This window comes from Lampetra fluviatilis, chromosome 29 (assembly GCF_964198595.1).
Source record: "Lampetra fluviatilis chromosome 29, kcLamFluv1.1, whole genome shotgun sequence".
In the NCBI taxonomy this organism is placed as follows: domain Eukaryota; kingdom Metazoa; phylum Chordata; class Hyperoartia; order Petromyzontiformes; family Petromyzontidae; genus Lampetra; species Lampetra fluviatilis.
In genome coordinates, this window is record NC_136303.1 from 4,284,555 (window position 1) to 4,303,674 (window position 19,120).

General features: G+C 43.6%; 1 protein-coding gene across 1 annotated transcript; it reads left to right on the forward strand.

Moving 5' to 3' along the window:
- The first annotated feature begins 1,050 nt into the window (after positions 1-1,050).
- On the forward strand, positions 1,051-13,886 carry LOC144943056 (G protein-activated inward rectifier potassium channel 4-like). Its single transcript, XM_078870222.1, has 6 exons — positions 1,051-1,161; positions 7,684-8,012; positions 8,514-8,796; positions 10,138-10,339; positions 12,324-12,421; positions 13,785-13,886. The coding sequence occupies exons 1-6, from the start codon at positions 1,051-1,053 to the stop codon at positions 13,884-13,886; spliced, it is 1,125 nt and encodes a 374-aa protein (XP_078726348.1).
- Positions 13,887-19,120: the final 5,234 nt, after the last annotated feature.

A 19,120-nucleotide genomic window follows, 5' to 3' on the forward strand; every position in this document is an offset into this window, starting at 1 on the left:
CCAGCAGCATGCGTTTAACAATCCTGCCACTACCGATAATGTTGTAATCAGAGAGTTGAAATCGGTTCAGAGTTTGCGTGCATTTCTATTTGATCATGTTGGTCTGAAAAGCCAATGGACTCAGCTATATAATTTTCCACCAATGACCTAATCCGCTTAGTGGAGTATTATTGGTTTAACGAGTCTGACTCTACTGGTCAGGTGACCCATAAAATAGCAACCGGTCCAGAGTTTGCTTGCGTTAATACATTTTCTACTTGATAATTTCGTTCTGAAAAACCAAAAGAGGCAATGCACTCAGCCATAAATTTGCCTTAAAAAAAGTAACCCGTAAAAGCAAAGTTTTTCACTATAAATCCTTTATATGCGTGGCGGCTAGAGTCCTCTCGTCCTCTGGCTTGTGATGGCTGCCACCTATGGGTCAGATGATTGCCTGCCACCATTAAGCAATTGGTAATTAAATATAAAAAAAAATTCCTAAAAAGTGTAAAATTTTGGAAAAACATTTTCACGAAAATAAATTGTCACGCGAGTCTGTGTACAAAATGTCAGCTCGATTGGATCACGGGAAGTGGGTTAAAAAACGACCGAAAGATTTGCACGGTCGTAAGCGCGCAAGCAAGCAAGCAAGTGAACTTAATATAAAGGATTAAAAAAAAACAATTTTCCACCAATGGCCCCATACGCGTATTTTTCTGACTTCACTGATGATGAGACCCATAAGGTAGCCACCGTTACAGAGTTTTCCTGCACATTTATACTCGATAATGTTCGTCTGTAAAGCCAACGGACTAACCTATAACTCTGCCTGGTTTTTGTTTAATTGTACGCTTCATTTTGTCGAGTTTCACCGCAGACTTCACGGCGTCGCTGCTCGGCAACAGCGGAGGCTACCGGCAAAGGGAGGAAGGCGAGGCCTCGGTCGCAGTCATTATTGAGGAGGAGGACGAGGAGGAGGAGGTGGTGGTGGGGAAGGTGGACGAGGAGGAGGGCATCGACCTCATCACCCAAGGGGAAGCCCTGGAGCCTCAGAGCTGTAGCAACATCTCCATGGCAATATCGACGGGGCAGAAGCAGCCCAGGCAGCTGATCGGAGACGGTCCTGGTGGCCCCGAGAAGAGGGCCCCGCGCTGCAAACGCATCGATGCCCAGGGACCGCAGGTGTGTGTGTGTGTTCATCACCGTCACGTGTTAACATCCCCGCGAGGGAGACAAAGGCGGCCGGGCGTGGTGCTGGCCACCCACGCCCCCCATCGTGTGCCGTGCCGGTCTTCATCGGTGCACGCTAACAGCACTTGCCCAAATTGCCTGTTAAGGCTACACGGGGAGCCTTTATCTTTGTGTTTGTGTACGTCAGGGTGGATGGATAGAGCGGTGGGCGGCAGTGGTCAGCTCAATGCCCTACAGAATTGCAGAGTTGCTAGACTTACATTTCCGGCCACAGTCATTCCTACATCGGTGGTGGATATCTGAATTGGTCATGGGCCTCCCCTAGGTCGACTCTGTCTTTCCGACAGACCTGTTCTTCACCTGAGGACGGCTGCTTGCGTTGTGGCCGAAACGTCGTGAGAATTGCATTTTATTATGTTTTATTTTTATTATTTTATTATTTCCCTTCTACGTGACTTTACCGAAAGAATCAAGAAGATGAATCCCTGCAGTCATGAAAGCTTTAAATCGAGTATTATTTAGACAGTTTTATTTTATGTTATTTTTTGGCCAAAGCTGCTCCACGCACAATACGCACATCCGTGTCTCCCACAAACCTCCCCCGCATCAACGCACATTCACAGGAGGTTTGGCTCCGGCCAAGTTCAAGTTGATTTTTTTTTTTACCAGGGCGAGGGGGCTCGCGGGAGAGCAGGTTATTAAGTACGCCTCGGTGTGCGCGCGTGGCCTTTGTGCCACCGAAATGACGAAAGGCAAGCGGGAACAGCGTGGAGCGCCGTGCGTACAGCGATGGAGTCGCTTGAAATCGGGGCAGAAAAACAACAGCTTCAATTGCGTCACATTACAAATAAATAAATATTGCACAAACATTAATTTTTATTAAATTTTTTTTTATTCCCGGAGTGAAAGTTGGCCCAGGAAAGATTATTTTGAGACTGATCTCAGCACAGCCTGTTCCCGAAGAACACCGCGTTATGGAAAAATCGCGTTGTAATAAATCATATATAATATAGGGGCAAAGCACAGTCGGCGATAACGCGTGAGATGCATACACAGGCCAAACAAATAACTGAGGCGCGTGGGTAGCTTCTAGAAGCATCCAGCAGCATCCCGCCCTGCGTGACGCTTCGCCGAAGCAGCCGTACGACCACGTGTTTCCTACTCGCGCGACGTAGTTCCGTTCGCTCGATCGCGTTATATCTAATTCGCACCCGCGTTATAAACAAAAATGTGTTCCCCTAATACATTCATCGCCTTCTTGGTTCTTTTGGTAAAGTCACGTAGAATGAAAATAATAAAATAATAAAAAGACGGCTGCTTGCGTTGTGGCCGAAACGTCGTGAGAATTATTTAATAATGTTTTATTTTTATTATTTTATTATTTCCATTCTACGCGACTTTACCGAAAGAACCAAGAAGATGAATCCCTGCAGTCACGAAAGCTTTAAATCGAAATACATTCATCGCGTTATATCCAATTGGCGTTTTGTAAACACGCGGCGTTATAGGAGAACTGACTGTATCATTAAGTTACAGAATACTTGGCTAAGGAGCGGCCTGGCTTCTCCGTATCCCGACAACAGCGGGGATCGCTCTTAACAGCGTCAAAGACAAAGATCCCCCGGATAGCCTTAACAGACTGTTGGGGCAAGTGGTCTTAGCGAGACGCACATCAACAGTGTCCCAACGACAACAACGAGGCATGGAAGGATTCCCTCCGTAAATGGAAGAGACAGGGACTCACCAAACTGAGAATGTGCTGAGTTGTAGAAAACTATAAGGACGCAGAAAATTCTAGCCTTATGAAAGATGATGATGATGAAGAAGTAGAAAATCAGATGCTTTAAATAGATACAGGGTGACCATTGAACGAATCGGTAAGCCGGCAAAGAAATATATATGCCGTACGACATTGTAATGGAAGTTATCGTAAGTGAATCGAGAGTTTATAGCTTTAAATAGAGCCACTGACCGCATTACCGCACGAGCCAAAGGGGTAGCTGGTTACGCCAGCTGGGATGGAAAATTATTTAGTTTGCACCGTGGGTAGTATCCACCAACATGAGCAGAACGTTTGGTGTAAATACTGTGGGTTGGTTTTTTTTAACGTAGAATTCTATTTATGTTTTCAGCTCTGTACGGCACATTGCAACCTCCAGGTGAGAGGTGGGTTGACAGTGTGAATTATGATCATTGTTACACATGCTGTCACACGCCTTGATATTGTGACGAAACATAAGAAGAGGTTTTCCTCTTTCTGGCGAATAAAACAGGAAGTGTCTAGAGGTTCGAACACCAAATAGACACGACACCTTTTGCAAGGCATCAAGTCTGCATGAACCACACACGTGGTTGTGGCAAAACATACCACCAACAAACATGCTGCGATTTGAAGCTGTCGTGACTGCAGGGATTCATATTCTTGGTTCTTTCGGTAAAGTCACGTAGAAGGGAAACAATAAAATAATAAAAATATAAAACAATAAAATTCTCACGACGTTTCGACTGCAACTCAAGCAATTATCATCAGGTTTTTATATTTTTATTATTTTATTGTTTCCCTTTTACGTGACTTTACCGAAAGAACCAAGAATAAAAATGCCGTGATAATATATTCTGATTAATTGATCTCAAGGGGAATAATACGCAGAGGGAAAGCATGTTCGCGTGTTTCTTTGCTTTCGTTTTAAACAAGTTACGATTAATGCTGCATGGAAAACAAAAAGCGAAAACTGGAATAATCCGCAAACGTTTTTGAGTTATGCTGAAAAATCAAGAGTAGGGTTGACCCTTTCTGGCAAATGAAAATTACCACAGTACTTTTTACCACAGTAATTTTGCTGTGGCGGTTCCACCTGAAGACGGAGGCTTGTGTTGCTTCCGAGACGTCGTGATTTAATTTAGTTGTTCAAGTTTGTAATTTTTATTTTTTTAATTTGTGATTTAATTTAGTTGTTCAAATTTTTAATTTTATTTATTTAATGTGTGATTTATTTAGTTCTCATTTTTATTTATTTAATTTGTGATTTAATTTAGTTGTTTTCATTTTTATTATTTTTTTACCTACGTGACTTTACCGAAAAAAACAAAGAGTATGGATCCTTGCAGTCACGAAAACTTCAAATCTAGAAATGAAACAGTTATTGAGATGCTCAAACACCAAACAAAAATAAATTTTGTCAAGGCATCACGTCTGCGTTGACCACACACACACTTGCAAGTGCCAGAGTGCAGCTCACCATTACACGTCGGCAGATGGACGCTTCTTGTTAATATTGTCGATTTCCCATTTGAGAGTGTTGTTGTTATTTGAGTCGGATTGCTTTACTTGATTGTTGTTCGTTTGCTTTCGTCGATGTTGGAGGCGCAGGTTGATTGCCAACGAGAGATATGGGGCCGTCCATAAATGACGTCACGCACCTGGGGGGGGGGTCAGACATTTGTGACGATGTGTGACGATGGGGGGGGGTGTTTGAGAAATGTGACGTCACATCAAAATGCGCAACATTAAATAAATATAAACAACATGTTCTACTTAATTAAATAGACTTTGTAATAAATGTTTTCTCCTACAACATCAGAGTGCAGCGCCACATTAAATACGCACTACAATGGCAATAGTTTAAAGCGATTTGAAACATGTTTTATTTTGGGGGGGGCAGAGCTTTGTGATGTCATATTTAAGCTGGGGTCTGACTTTTTGTGACGCCGTGTGACGAGGGGGGGGGGTCAAAAATCGGCCAAAATCGCGTGACGTCATTTATGGACGGCCCCAATCTCTGTCCTGGTAATATTTCAAGTTCCCAAACACAAACTTGAACTTCCCGCGGAGGCTGCAGAGTTGGCATGTGCTGCCCTCTGCTGAGCGACTCTGAGTATCACCCTTCTACAACCAATTACTGTTTTGGTCATTGGGGAGATGTCCTCCTGCATCGGTGTTCTTTATTTGCAAGGGCCCGCGCGGGCCAATGGCGGTCGCTGGTGGCCTTTAGTGTGGGTCCCTGACAATTCACAAACGTGAAAACCTCACCATCGTGCTGCTGTAAAACCCAACAAACGGTTCATCTTCTTGGTTCTTTCGGTAAAGTCACGTAGAATGGAAATAATAAAATAATAAAAATTAAACATAGTAAAATAATTCTCACGACGTTTCGGCCACAACGCAAGCAGCCGTCCTCAGGTGAAGACGCTGTCTCCCCGACAGACCTGGTCTTCACCTAAGGACGGCTGCTTGCGTTGCGGCCGAAACGTCGTGAGAATTATTTTATTATGTTTTATTTTTATTATTTTATTATTTCCATTCTACGTGACTTTACCGAAAGAATCAAGCAGATGAATCCCTGCAGTCACGAAAGCTTTAAATCGAAATCCAACAAATGGTTGCAAATGTGTGGCGGACCTCACGCTGACGATGTCTTATCGGCGAAAGTGGCACCCCCCCCCCCTCTCTGAAATGTAGTGAAGAACACTGTCCTAAAGGAATTCATCAGGCATCGGCTAGCGTCATTATTTGGTGATCCTGCATTGGTAGTTTTGCACAAGGACAATTAATAAAACAAAAATGACACGATGGGTTCATTAAACTGTGGCCTTAAAATGAAAAATACGTAATAGATGACGTTTTTTGGCAATCGCCTTCCTTCCTTCCTTTATGTGCAATGAAGAAGGTTGATTGCCCGAAACGTTGCCTATTCAATATATGTTCATTCTACTATGGGACCGCTTTGAGATGTTTGAACGCTTGGATGTGGCGCGTTGATGTCTCTATCCGTGTCGCGCAGCGCTCTTCACGAGTTTTTCAGAGGGGGGCCACTGTGGCCGATAAGACATCATCAGCGCTGTGAGGGCCGCCACACCATTTTGAAACCATCGTTGTGTTTGACAGCAGCGCGGTGACGATGATGGTGATGGGGGGGGGGGTGTTGGGTCACCATTTGTGTTTCGTGTCGGAGGACCGCGCACCTCAGGGGCCTCACTAAAGGCCACCAGGGACCCCCAGCGACCCGTGGGGCCTTGCCATGGAGAACGCCGCTGTGTTGTGGTGTAAGCAGGGTGCAAGTTCTGACTCGATAGTTTCTGGAACACTGCAAGGCCGGCTAATTCTACACAGCAGCATTGTACCCTGTATTCCTACACACAACCGCAATGCTCTATAGACCAGTTGTTCTTAACATTTACTGCAGCGTTTGCATCCCTTTTAAATAACAATCTACAATGTTAATAAATACGTAGAGGATTTGATGAAACAAAGTAGTTGTACTCACGTGCCCGTGCTTAATTTGTGTTTTCGATTATTTACCTTCTAAAAATATCTGGCCATGTCTGGCACTCCCAGAAAGGGCATCTCGCACCCCAGAGGGGACGTGCACCCCAGACTAAGAGCCACTACTATAGACCGATGTGTTCCCATCTGCCTACGACTGACTTCCTTTTTCTGTCCAGCAAATGAATATGTCCACTGTTTCTGTACAGTGTCTTTAGATGTGCTCGCATTTAGATGTAAATCGTATTGTGTAGAAGACTCACACGGAGACCTTCAGACTCGCATAGAGTCCCGTGTCCATGCACAGGGGCCCATACACTCACACAGAGACCCAATGATTAGTGTAGGAACCCATAGCCTCACATCGAGACTTGGGACTTGGACGCCTCTCTGCAAAATAAATATTCCCCGCCGTGTCTGCGTAGCGCCTTGGGGTACGATACCTTGCTGATATTGTCAAGAAGCATGAACCATCACGGGAATTCTGGTCGAACAAAGAGGGTCACCGGATCACGCGTTTTCAGATGCGCCGTCTGGAACGCTCTTCCTTCCGATATTAGGAATCCACTGGAGCTTTGCACTTTTCAATTCCGATTGAAAATAATTTCTTTAGAACTGTTTCTTGTGTTTAGTGTGTTGTCCTTGCCACCCGCACCTCCGATTAGCACGGTTGGCTACATACAGTGTGAAATAAATTGAACATACATCCATACCAATCTGGAAATCTGACATCCTAAAAAAAGGTGAATTCGAAACTCACCCTTATTACATACCAGCGCAGCAAATGATCCCAGCAGTGGGCTATACCGGCCACCAGAAAACCCACCGCATTCAAGACTACGTACGGTGCAGAAGAAGTTCAACATGCATACGATCCATTTAAATCCACGTTGCAATCGCATTTTATGAACTAAACACAAAACTATTTTTATTTTACCAGGTAAGGCCTACTGAGCTATATAGCTCTTTTTCAGAAGCGACCTGGTCACAAATTATTGCCCAACGAAGTGGCTTATCACGTGGAAATGTATCTTAGCCAATCGCTCTTAACGAATGTTTCTAAATGCGGAGCTGAAAATCCCAGAGGGCCCGGAGAAAAAGCCACGTGACCACGGAAGAGAGAGACGCGCAAACTCCAAATGTACGGGCGTCAGGGTCGGGCTCGAACCCACGACGTGCCGTGCACCAGGCGAGGTTGTTAACATCTCGCCATCGCGCATCGCCCATTCACCCTCCCCGCACCACCGCAGGCAGCCGCCCACACGGCCGGCAAGTACAAGCGGCAGCGCTACGTCACCAAGGATGGAAAGTGCCGAGTGCGGTTGGGCCACATCCAGGACAAGATGCGCTTCCTCTCCGACATGTTCACCACCATCGTTGACCTCAAGTACCGCTGGTTCCTCGCCATCTTCACGCTCTGCTACCTGCTCACGTGGTTGCTTTTCGGGCTCGTCTACCTGCTCATGGCGCTCATCCGAGGTGACCTCGACCCCCAGGAGGGGCACCAGGCGTGCTTCGACAACGTGGACGGCTTCCTCGGAGCGCTGCTCTTCTCCGTCGAGACCCAGCGCACGATCGGGTACGCCGACGGTCAAGAGCCGGGCCGTCCGACTGACCACGGCGTAGTGATTGCGCCGAATTGTGGTTTTGCTGTCCGCGGAGTTTCTGTGCCCCCCACCCCTTGCTCGCCCATCGCCCCCCTCTCTCCGTTCGGAGCTCGTGCCAATTTAGTAAACTAGTCGGCACGTTTTCGATCACGTGACAACACCTTGCTGATTGGCTGCGTCGGGTCGGTGGCGGGTAAAACGACGGCACACAATCTCGATTTGAAGCTTTCGCGACTGCAGGAATCAGCTGCTTCAGCAGTTTTTCTCTCGCTGTGGTTGTCTCACCTGATGACGATTGCTTGTGTTGCGATCGAAACGTCGTGATCTATTACTTTTCTACCTACGTGACTTTACCGAAAGAACCGAAGAGTACGGCACACACATTTTATTGCGATCCAACCCAACACAACAACAAAAATCTTTACTAATTCCGCTGCACGTTAAAGCGATCGTCGCCTCCGTTCTGCCCCCAGGTACGGCACGCGGTCGGTGACGTCACAATGCCCCGAGGGAGCCATCTTGGTGATGGTGCAGTCCATCTTGGGCTCGATCATCGACGCGCTCATGGTGGGCTGCATGTTCGTGAAGATCGCGCGGCCCAAGAAGCGCGCCGAGACGCTCGTGTTCACGCAGCGCTGCGTCGTCTCGCAGCGCGACGGCCACATCTGCCTCATGTTTCGCCTCGGCGACCTGCGCGACACCCACCTCGTGGGCCCCAACATCCGCGCCAAGCTCGTCCGCTCGCGCCAGTCCCAGGTGACCGCCGCCGCCACCGCCGTCGTCTCCACGAAAGAGACGGCGGCGGCGCGATGTTGTTACATTTTATTATTCTTCTTCCTCTTCGTCTTCTTCCTTTTCTTCGTATTTTCCTTCTTATTTTCCTTCTTTTTTATCTTCTTCTTTTCCTTCTTCTTTTCCTTCTTATTTATCTTCTTCTTTATATACTTATTTTCCTTCTTTATTTTTTCTTTATCTTCTTATTTTCCTTCTTCTTTTCCTTCTTATATATCTTCTTCTTTTCCTTCTTTTTTCCTTCTTCTTTTCCTTCTTCTTTATCTTATTTTCCTTCTTATTGATATATTTATTTTCCTTCTTTATTTTTTTTATCTTCTTATTTTCCTTCTTTTTTTCCTTCTTCTTTATCTTCTTCTTTTCCTTCTTCTTTTCCTTCTTCTTTTCCTTCTTCTTTTCCGTCTTCTTTTCCCTCTTCTTTATCTTCTTATTTTCCTTCTTTTTTTCCTTTTTTTTCATTCTTCTTTTCCTTTCTGCTTTTCCTTCTTTTTCTTCCTCTTTATCTTCTTCTTGATCTTCTCCTTTATCTCATGCATCTTCTTCCTCCTCTTTTTCTTAACTTCTTCGCGATCTTCTTCCACTTCCTCTTGTTCTTCTAGCAGAGAGGTCGGCAACCCGCGGCTCTGGAGCTGCGTGCGGTGGCTCTTTAAGGATCGCTTCGTGACGTTGTTTATTAAGGACCCACCATGCATTGCGGCTCGTGAAATATTGAGGGTTTTTTTTACCCTAATATTTTCATTTCAATTGTCCCATCATTTCAATTGCCCTGCCATTTCAATTGCCTCGTCATTTCAATTGCCCTGTCATTTCAATTGCCCTGTCATTTCAATTGCCCTGTCATTTCAATTGTCTCGTCATTTCAATTGCCCTGTCATTTCAATTGCCCTGTCATTTCAATTGCCCTGTCATTTCAATTGCCCTGTCATTTCAATTGCCCTGTCATTTCAATTACCCTGTCATTTCAATTGCCCTGTCATTTCAATTGCCCTGTCATTTCAATTGCCCTGGCATTTCAATTGCCCTGTCATTTCAATTGTCTCGTCATTTCAATTGCCTTGTCATTTCAATTGCCCTGTCATTTCAACTGCCCTGTCATTTCAATTGTCTCGTCATATCAATCCTCTCGTCATATCAATCGTCTCATAATTCCAATCGTCTCGTCATATCAATCCTCTCGTCATATCAACCGTCTTATAATTCCAACCGTCTCGTCATTTCAACCGTCTCGTCATTCCCAATCGCCCCGCGTCACTCCCTCCAATCGCCCCCCCCCCCCACCGTCACTCCAATCGTCTCGGGCGGCAGGAGGGGGAGTTCCTGCCGCTGGAGCAGTCGGACATCAACCTGGGGAGCGAGACGGGTAGGAACAGCCTCTTCCTCGTGGAGCCTCTGCTCATCTACCACGTGATCGACGCGAGCAGCCCCTTCTGGGAGTTCTCGGCGGAGTCGCTGCAGCGCGAGGAGTTCGAGATTGTCGTCATCCTGCAGGGGACGATAGAAGCCACCGGTACGAGCCAGAGGTCGCAAACGGGTTTTGATTCCTTACCCGTACCCGTACCCGGCCGCACCAGGGTCGCAAACGGGTACCCGTACCCGGCCGGGTACGGGTAGCTGGGTATCGGGTAGGGTACGGGTATCGGGTACCTGGTTGCGACCTCTGGTACGAGCTCTGAAACTCTGACCAATTAGGGGCCGTCCATAAATGACGTCACGCACATGGGGGGGGGGGGGGGATCAGATATTTGTGACGATGTGTGACGAGGGGAGGGGGTGAGAAATGTGACGTCACATCAAAATGCGCAACTTTAAATAAATATTGACAACACGTTCTACATATTTTTTCAAAATTTCTTGCCGTTGATTTCACACCTGATGATGATTGCTTGTGTTGCAGTCGAAACGTCATGAGAATTTTTATTTTTTATATAAATATTATTTTATTATTTCCCTTCTACGTGACTTTACCGAAAGAACCAAGAATACGTTTTACATAATTAAATATACTTTTGATAAATGTTTTCTCCTACAACAACAGAGTGCAGCGCCACATTAAATACGCACTACAGTGACAATTATTTAAAGCGATTTGAAGCATGTTTTTTTTTGAAGGGAGGGGGCAGAGCTTTGTGACGTCATATTTCAGGGGGGTCTGACTTTTTGTGACGCCGTGTGACGAGGGGGGGGGGGGTCAAAAATCGTCCAAAATCGCGTGACGTCATTTATGGACGGCCCCAATCTCTGTCCTGGTATTATCTCAAGTTCCCAAACACGAGTTGTACAACAAAGATGAACGGAAGACAATTTGTTTTGTGCACGTGAAGACGTAATCCTTTAATATAAGCCGCCCATGGCGAGAGTGTACTTTGTTTTTTACCCAAAGAACCAAAGAGTATAATATAGTATGTTCAAAACAATAATGAAGTTAACATGCTGTGCAGAAATAGTATCTGTGGTATATCATGAACACGGTAAAAGTGTCTTCCCTGTCGACTGATTTGACTTTCATAATACAGGATTTATTGGGGGTTAGATCGCGTACTGATAATGCACGTAAATTACCATATGAATAACCCAGCCGGGTAATGAGTACCCATTGCAATGTATATGCATGAATTAATCTCCCCCCGCCCCTCTTCGCACGTGAAGGGCTCACAATCGATGCCATCACAACCACCCCTCTATTTAAGGAACTAAACAGGAGGAGGATTTCACCACAAATTTGGCTGTCCGCCTGATGGTGCCTGTTGTAATTACTGGCGAAACGTCGTACTCAGATTGTAAATGTTGTGGCTTTGCTCTCCAACACAGCGGTGGTGCTGAACTAGTAACGAATTGGCCACGTTCTGTTTACGTGACAAACCTCACTAATTGGCTGTGTCGGGTGGTGGCGGGTTTAGCGACACATTTATATATTTACGAGAGAAACCCCCCAAAAAAACCTGTATTGTGGATGATATTGGTCGCGAAAGCCTCCTGCGTGTGAAACTGATTTGACATTCCAAGAACCGACCAAACATCCTGAATTGGCCACAATACTCTCGACTATCCAACGGCTGCCTCGATGCCCTGAAACGTCGTGATTTATTTGATTTTCTACCTACGTCACTTTGACCGAAAGAACCAAAGAGTATGTATTCCTGCAGTCACGAAAGCTTCAAATCAAGATCATACCATTCATATTCTTTGGGGGTTTTTTCTTCGGTAAAGTCACGTAGGTAATAAAAAAATTTAAATTACATTTTTATTTTAAAAAGAAATTAAATTTAATATATTTTTTACCTACGTGATTTTACCGAAAAAAACCTTAGACCATGAATCCTTGCAGTCACGAACGCTTCAAATCTAGAATCAAGATCATACTACCACTCCGTGTTAAACTGGGCTTTTAACGTCCCAGCAAACACGCGCACACTCCAAGGCAACCGGGCAGCAACGACATCGTCGAAACGCTCAATTTGAACGTAACGCGCTCCCCCCACCCACCCCACCAGGCATGACGTGCCAGGCGCTGACGTCCTACACCAACGACGAGATTCTGTGGGGTCATCGCTTCGAGCCGGTGATGTCGCTGGTGAAGGGCGCCTTCAAGGTAACGGGCTTTGCAGTGAAAACGAACACGGAGTCACGTAGGAAAAAATAATAATAATACAATAATAAAAAAATAAGTGAAAATAACTAAATTAAATCACGACGTTTCAGAGGCAACACAAGTCTCCGTCTTCAGGTGGGACCGTCACAGCCAAATTTACTGCATCATACAGTAAATTATTATTCTTCTTGGTTTTTTCGGTAAAGTCACGTAGAAGGGAAATAATAATATAATAAAATTAATAAAATACAATGATATTTTGTATTTTATTATGTATCGTAAAATAATAAAAATAAAACATAATAAAATACAATTGTCTTTTGTATTTTATTATAATTATAAAAATAAAACATAATAAAATACAATTGTCTTTTGTATTTTATTATGTTTTCTTTTTATTATTTTATTATTCCCCTTCTACGTGACTTCACCGAAAGAACCAAGAAGAATAATAATTTACTGTATGATACAGTAAATTTGGCTGTGACGGTCCCACCTGAAGACGGAGACTTGTGTTGCCTCCGAAACGTCGTGATTTAATTTAGTTATTTTCATTTATTATTATTTTATTTTATTAATTTTAATGTTTTACCTACGTGACTTTACCGAAAAAACCTAAGAGTATGAATCCTTGCAGTCACGAAAGCTTCAAATCTAGAACCGGAGAGGATTCTTTTGCTTGTTTTCGTCCGAGTAACTTTTAGCCTCCAGGTTGTTGTTTATTTTTTTAAACCCGGCGTGAGTTAGATGCATATTCACGGGGTGGAGAATGAAAGACGACGAGAGGAGTATAAAGCTCTCGGTGTGATGTAGCGCCATTCACACAAGTCCCTCTCACCTCGCTTTACAACACAATCCCTCGTAACATTAAAACTAAGAGGGTATACGACCCCTACACTGACGGATACGCAAAGGAAAATAAACGTGTTTTCAGACGAACCCTAGAAACCTCGACTGACGGAGTCGTCTCTGAAGGCATGAGGATTTTAAATACACAATGGACCAACATCTTCTTGGTTCTTTCGGTAAAGTCACGTAGAAGGGAAGTAATAAAATAATAAAAATAAAACATAATAAAATAATTCTCACGGTTGTCATTCAGACTCTGTCTTCTCGACAGACCTGGTTTTCACCTGAGGACGGCTGCTTGCGTTGTGGCCGAAACGTCGTGAGAATTATTTTATTATGTTTTATTTTTATTATTTTATTACTTCCCTTCTACGTGACTTTACCGAAAGAACCAAGAAGATGAATCCCTGCAGTCACGAAAGCTTTTAATTCGAAATGGACCAACATTTATTGCGAATTAATAATACAAAATAATCAACCTCACCGAAATGGAACTCTTTCCGCATCTCCGCAGGTGGACTACAGCTGCTTCGAGAACACGTACGAGGTGAACTTGCCGACCTGCAGCGCCAAGGAGATGTACGAGAAGCAGCAGGCGGCCCTTGGCCTCATCTGACATCACCGGACGGACGGCAGGGGCCGCCCAGAATGGGTCAGTGGGGCGGTTGGGCAAAATTGCCCATTTGCCACTTTTGCCCCAAACAGGGCCCAACAATTCGCATGGTCTTTCCGACAGACCTGTTCTTCACCTGAGGACGGCTGCTTGCGTTGTGGCCGAAACGTCGTGAGAATTATTTTATTATTTCTAGATTTGAAACTTTCGTGACTGCAAGTAGTCATATTCTTAGGTTTTTTCGGTAAAGTCACGTAGGCAAAAAAAACGGAAAATTTAATTATTTTATTATTATTTTACTTTTATTAATTTTGATTTTTTTTACCTACGTGACTTTACCGAAAAAACCTAAGAATATTATTTTATTATGTTGTATTTTTATTATTTTATTATTTCCCTTCTACGTGACTTTACCTAAAGAACCAAGAAGATGAATCCCTGCAGTCACGAACGCTTTAAATCGAAATTTCAATGGTTATTTTTGGTGAGGGTGGTTTAAGGCCCCCCCCCCCCCCACGTGACATTCTGTGTTCTGGGCTTTCCCAAGAACCTCGAGGTGACCCTGCTGGAAGGTTCCACCAATGCTATTAAATCGACTGGAGTTGGGACGATTCGTCAGCTAGGTCAATGAATGAGTCAATTGGGTCAAGTCGTCGATAGAAAGGTGGCCACCCCAACATTCCGTCTCCCAAAGGTGAGAAAGCCCTTTACCAACTCCACACATCACCTCCCTCGGAGGTCAGAGCGTGGAGTTTGCACCACTGAGAGTTCAAATCCGGGTTTTCTGCTGCCCTTGATTAAACTGTGTTCTCAATTGTCGTGAGTTGATGGTCTGTCTCATCTTCTTGGTTTTTTCGGTAAAGTCACGTAGAAGGGAAGTAATAAAATAATAAAAATAAAACATAATAAAATTAAACAATTCTCACGACGTTTCGGCCACAACACAAGCAGCCGTCCACAGGTGAAGAATGAGACACTTCAAGCTAGGAACTTACATATAAGCTGGGTTGGGGGTCTGTCTCAGCCCCGTAAACAATGACTGTAGAAAAACACCACCCACGAAATTTAATGTGCCTCTGCACTTAGCTTTGAAAATGAATTTTACTTTTGGTCTAACTGTCATATCACAAGCATTACTCACGGTGGGAGGCGGGTGAGAAATGACAATGTCGCCTGATGTCATTAAGAGGCCAGTAGAAGAGATTACAGATGTGATCATGTAATGTCGACTTCCACGGATTGTTCTCCTGTTCTCTCACACAGGGTGATGTACTTCTCTTTTAGAGTTCAAAAATAGATTCTTCATATTCTTTGGGTCTTTCGGTAAAGTCGCGTAGATAGGTTCAAATTAATAAAAAAAAACTACGACGTTTCGATCACAACACAAGCGATCCTCATCAGGAGGAAAAAAGACGGCGATCCGCTTGTGTTGTGATCGAAACGTCGTAGTTTTTATTTATTTTTATTATTTGAACCTATCTACGTGACTTTACCGAAAGACCCAAACAATATGAATTCCTGCAGTCACGAAAGCTTTAAGTCAAGATTTAGATTTTAATGTACTACTTATGTATTTACTGTTTACTATTAAACGACTATTTTTATTTTACCAGGTAACACCCACTGAGCTATATAGCTCTTATTTCAGAAGCTCAACGAAGTGGATTATCGTGTGGAAATGTATAGCAACCAAATAATTTAAACGCATGTTTCTAAATGCGGAGGGAAAAACCGGAGGACCCGGAGAAAAATCCACGCAACCACGGGGAGAATATGCAAACTCGAAATATGTAGGCGTCAGGGTCGGGGTGGAAGCAAAATATAGTAATAGCTTTTTACCCTTTCAACAAGGGTAAAAAAAGGGTAAAAACCTATTACTATATTTTGCCACTGGTAAAGGAGGTCTCATAGTGTAAATGCTTACCCCGAGCTCTCAATACTCTGATAGTGCGCTGTTTTTGAGTTGTACGCCTTTTGGCGTCGTCTGGTCCAACACCAATGGAGACTAGGCTCTAAGAAAAACTGTCTCGGGTGTGGACCAATGAACTTCAAGGACAGTGCATATCATTACCATTATCAGAGTTGTTTTTTGTTTGCATTTTGACTGCTTGTGTTGTGGTTATTGCAAACATGAACCCTTGTATAAAGGTGTCAGTTTTTGTACCAGTTGAAAAGGTAAAAACCTATTACTACTAGAATATGAACACTTTCGTATGCTCAAATGATGAGGAATGTATTTGACTTGTATTGACTTGTTTACCCAAGACAGCCTTGCTGAGTCTCAACACTCTTAGTATTTAGCATGTTGGAGTAAACTGGAGTATCCATGGAATACCCATAAATGATTGGGTAACAGGTAACAATGCACACCAAAAGTCAATAATCGATTGCTGTACTGCCACATGGCCACCTTGGAATCTACCAAGATTACAAACACACAAATGTACAATACTTTATTACTAGTTGTAAATAATAATACAAACATTTAACATGTGTACATTAGCCACTGAGTGTAATCTCCTCTCCATATATATAAAAGGCAAAGTTGTGAATATGTGTCTGTTCAAAATGTTTAGCGTACTTCCCAACATGCAACAAACTTTGCCATGTGGATACTTTCCAGACTGTACACCATGCAAAAATTATGAAAATACACTTTAGTTTTTTTTTGGGGTGGAGCTCAAAAATGCATAGATTTTTTGCACGGCAACTGAACTGTGACGTCAAATCTGTCACGTGACCCACGCACGTGGAAGCGTAACGCATTGTAGTGTAGTGGTTAGCGCGCTGCGCTACGAACCCAGCGATCCGAGTTCGATTCCTGCTCACGGCCACCACCGGTAACGATGATTCAGCCGCTCCTGTGCCTCCCCTAGGTCGACTCAGCCTCAAAACGAGTAACTGGTGTGGTGTGTAAACATCGCCACTGGGGAGACAAAGGCGGCCGGGCGTGGTGGATCCAAGTCCCGGGCGAAGCCGGGGTAGTACAGCTAGTGAATTTATAAAAGCGAATAAAACATTTCAGACTGTAATTATATTTTATTACCTCCTGCTATCTAGTATTTATTTGCGCTGTTAATAAAATTGAGATTGTTTATGTGTGTGACTGTTTAGAATCCTCGAGGGTGGTTCATCCAAGATAACAGATTAAATGTTCATCTTTGGCCTCACTCCCATCACCATTGGCATAGATAGTTTCAGTCCAGACAGGATATGGTCGGAACGCATGTTTTAGTTGCATCCTTATTACTTGATTTCTTTCGGCTCGGTAAAAAAACGTGTCGATGAACCCTCCATCACCCGACATCCAATGAATAAATTTGGCACGGGGACAAAACGTGGCAACGTATTTATGCTTCAACACCACCACATCTCCCTCCCCTTCGCACGTGCAGGGCTCACAATCGATGCCATCACAACCACCCCTCTATTTAAGGAACTAAACAGGAGGATTTCACCATGGGAACCTCATTTGCCAGTAAAAATATAATTGGTTTTTACCCTTCTATCTGGCAACAAAACTGACACTTTTTTTACAAGGAGTCATGTTTGCATATACCACAATACCTGCAGTCATAATGCTCCACAAATTTGTCTGTCCGCCTGATGATGCCGGTTGGAATTACTGGCGAAACGTCGTACGTCAGATTGTAAATGTTGTGGCTTTGCTCTCCAACACACCGGTGGTGCTGAACTAGTGACGAATTGGCCACGTTCTGTTAACGTGACAAACCTTAAATTTCGATTTAAAGCTTTCGTGACTGCAGGGATTCATCTTCTTGGTTCTTTCGGTAAAGTCACGTAGAAGGGAAGTAATAAAATAATAAAAATAAAACATAATAAAATAATTCTCACGACGTTTCGGCCACAATGCAAGCAGCCGTCTGCTTGCATTGTGGCCGAAACGTCGTGAGAATTATTTTATTATGTTTTATTTTTATTATTTTATTATTTCCCTTCTACGTGACTTTACCGAAAGAACCAAGAAGGTGACAAACCTTACTAAATGGCTGCGTCGGGTGGTGGCGGGCTTAACGACACATTGATGTTCATGCCAATTCGTTACTAGTACAGCACACCGGTGTGTTGGAGAGTAAACCCACTACAACATTTACGAACACCGTGACATTTTTCCAGCAATTACAACAACCAGCATCATCAGGCGACAGCCAGATTTGTGTAAACATCCTCTTATTCTTTGGGTCTTTCGGTAAAGTCACGTAGATAGGTTCAAAGAAAATAACGCAAACTACGACGTTTCGATCGCAGAACACAAGCGGTCGTCTTCAGGAAAAGGGGGGTTAGCTTCCAAAGGCAAACTGTTTATAAGGGTTTTAAATGGGCGTAGTCCAAATGTCAACAGCCAATGTTAATGCAAGTGGTTTTCCACCAATCAATCATCCTCTTGTTTCGTAATGTTTATCACATTACTAATTGGCTGTGTCGGGTGGTGGCGGGTTTAACGACACGTTTATATGGACGCAATCTAACCCTTTTCTCCCCCAAAATTAAACCCTGCGTTATGAAATCTGTGTTACTTTTTAAATCCTTTATATTAAGTTCACTTGCTTGCTTGCTTGCGACCGTGCAAATCTTTCGATCGTTTTTAACCCACTTCCCGTGATCCAATCGAGCTGACATTTTGCACACAGACTCGTTGTGCGTGACAATTTATTTTCTTGAAAATTTTTTTTCCACTTTTTAGGAAAAAAATTTTCCATATTTTATTTAAAATACCAATGTGATAAAAATGAAACTCTTACTCAAGAAAAACAGAAATGAATAATAAAATAAAACCGATGCCACGCATATAAAGGATTTATAGTGAAAAACTTTGTTTTTACGGGTTAAGTTTTTTTAATGAAATGCATTGCCATCTTCTGGAAGATGGTAGACGTCATTAAAACGCGCCGGAATTCATCTTCTGGAAGTGGAATGCTGCACGGCGCTCCGTCCAATGCACAATAACAAACGCGGAAGATTGCTTCTGGAAGAAGAAGATCCTCCAATAAAACAATAAAATTTAACTTCCGGAAGAAGAAGTTGACATCAAACGACGGACGTTTGATTCTGGAAGCAGAAGACGCTGCTAATAAAACACGAATTCCCCTTCCGGAAGATGAAGCTTCCATTTAAACCCCGGGCTATTGGCTTATTGAAACTGAAGAACATTTATATAGCTTCTAGATTTGAAGCTCTCGTGACTGCAAGGATTCATATTCTTAGGTTTTTTCGGT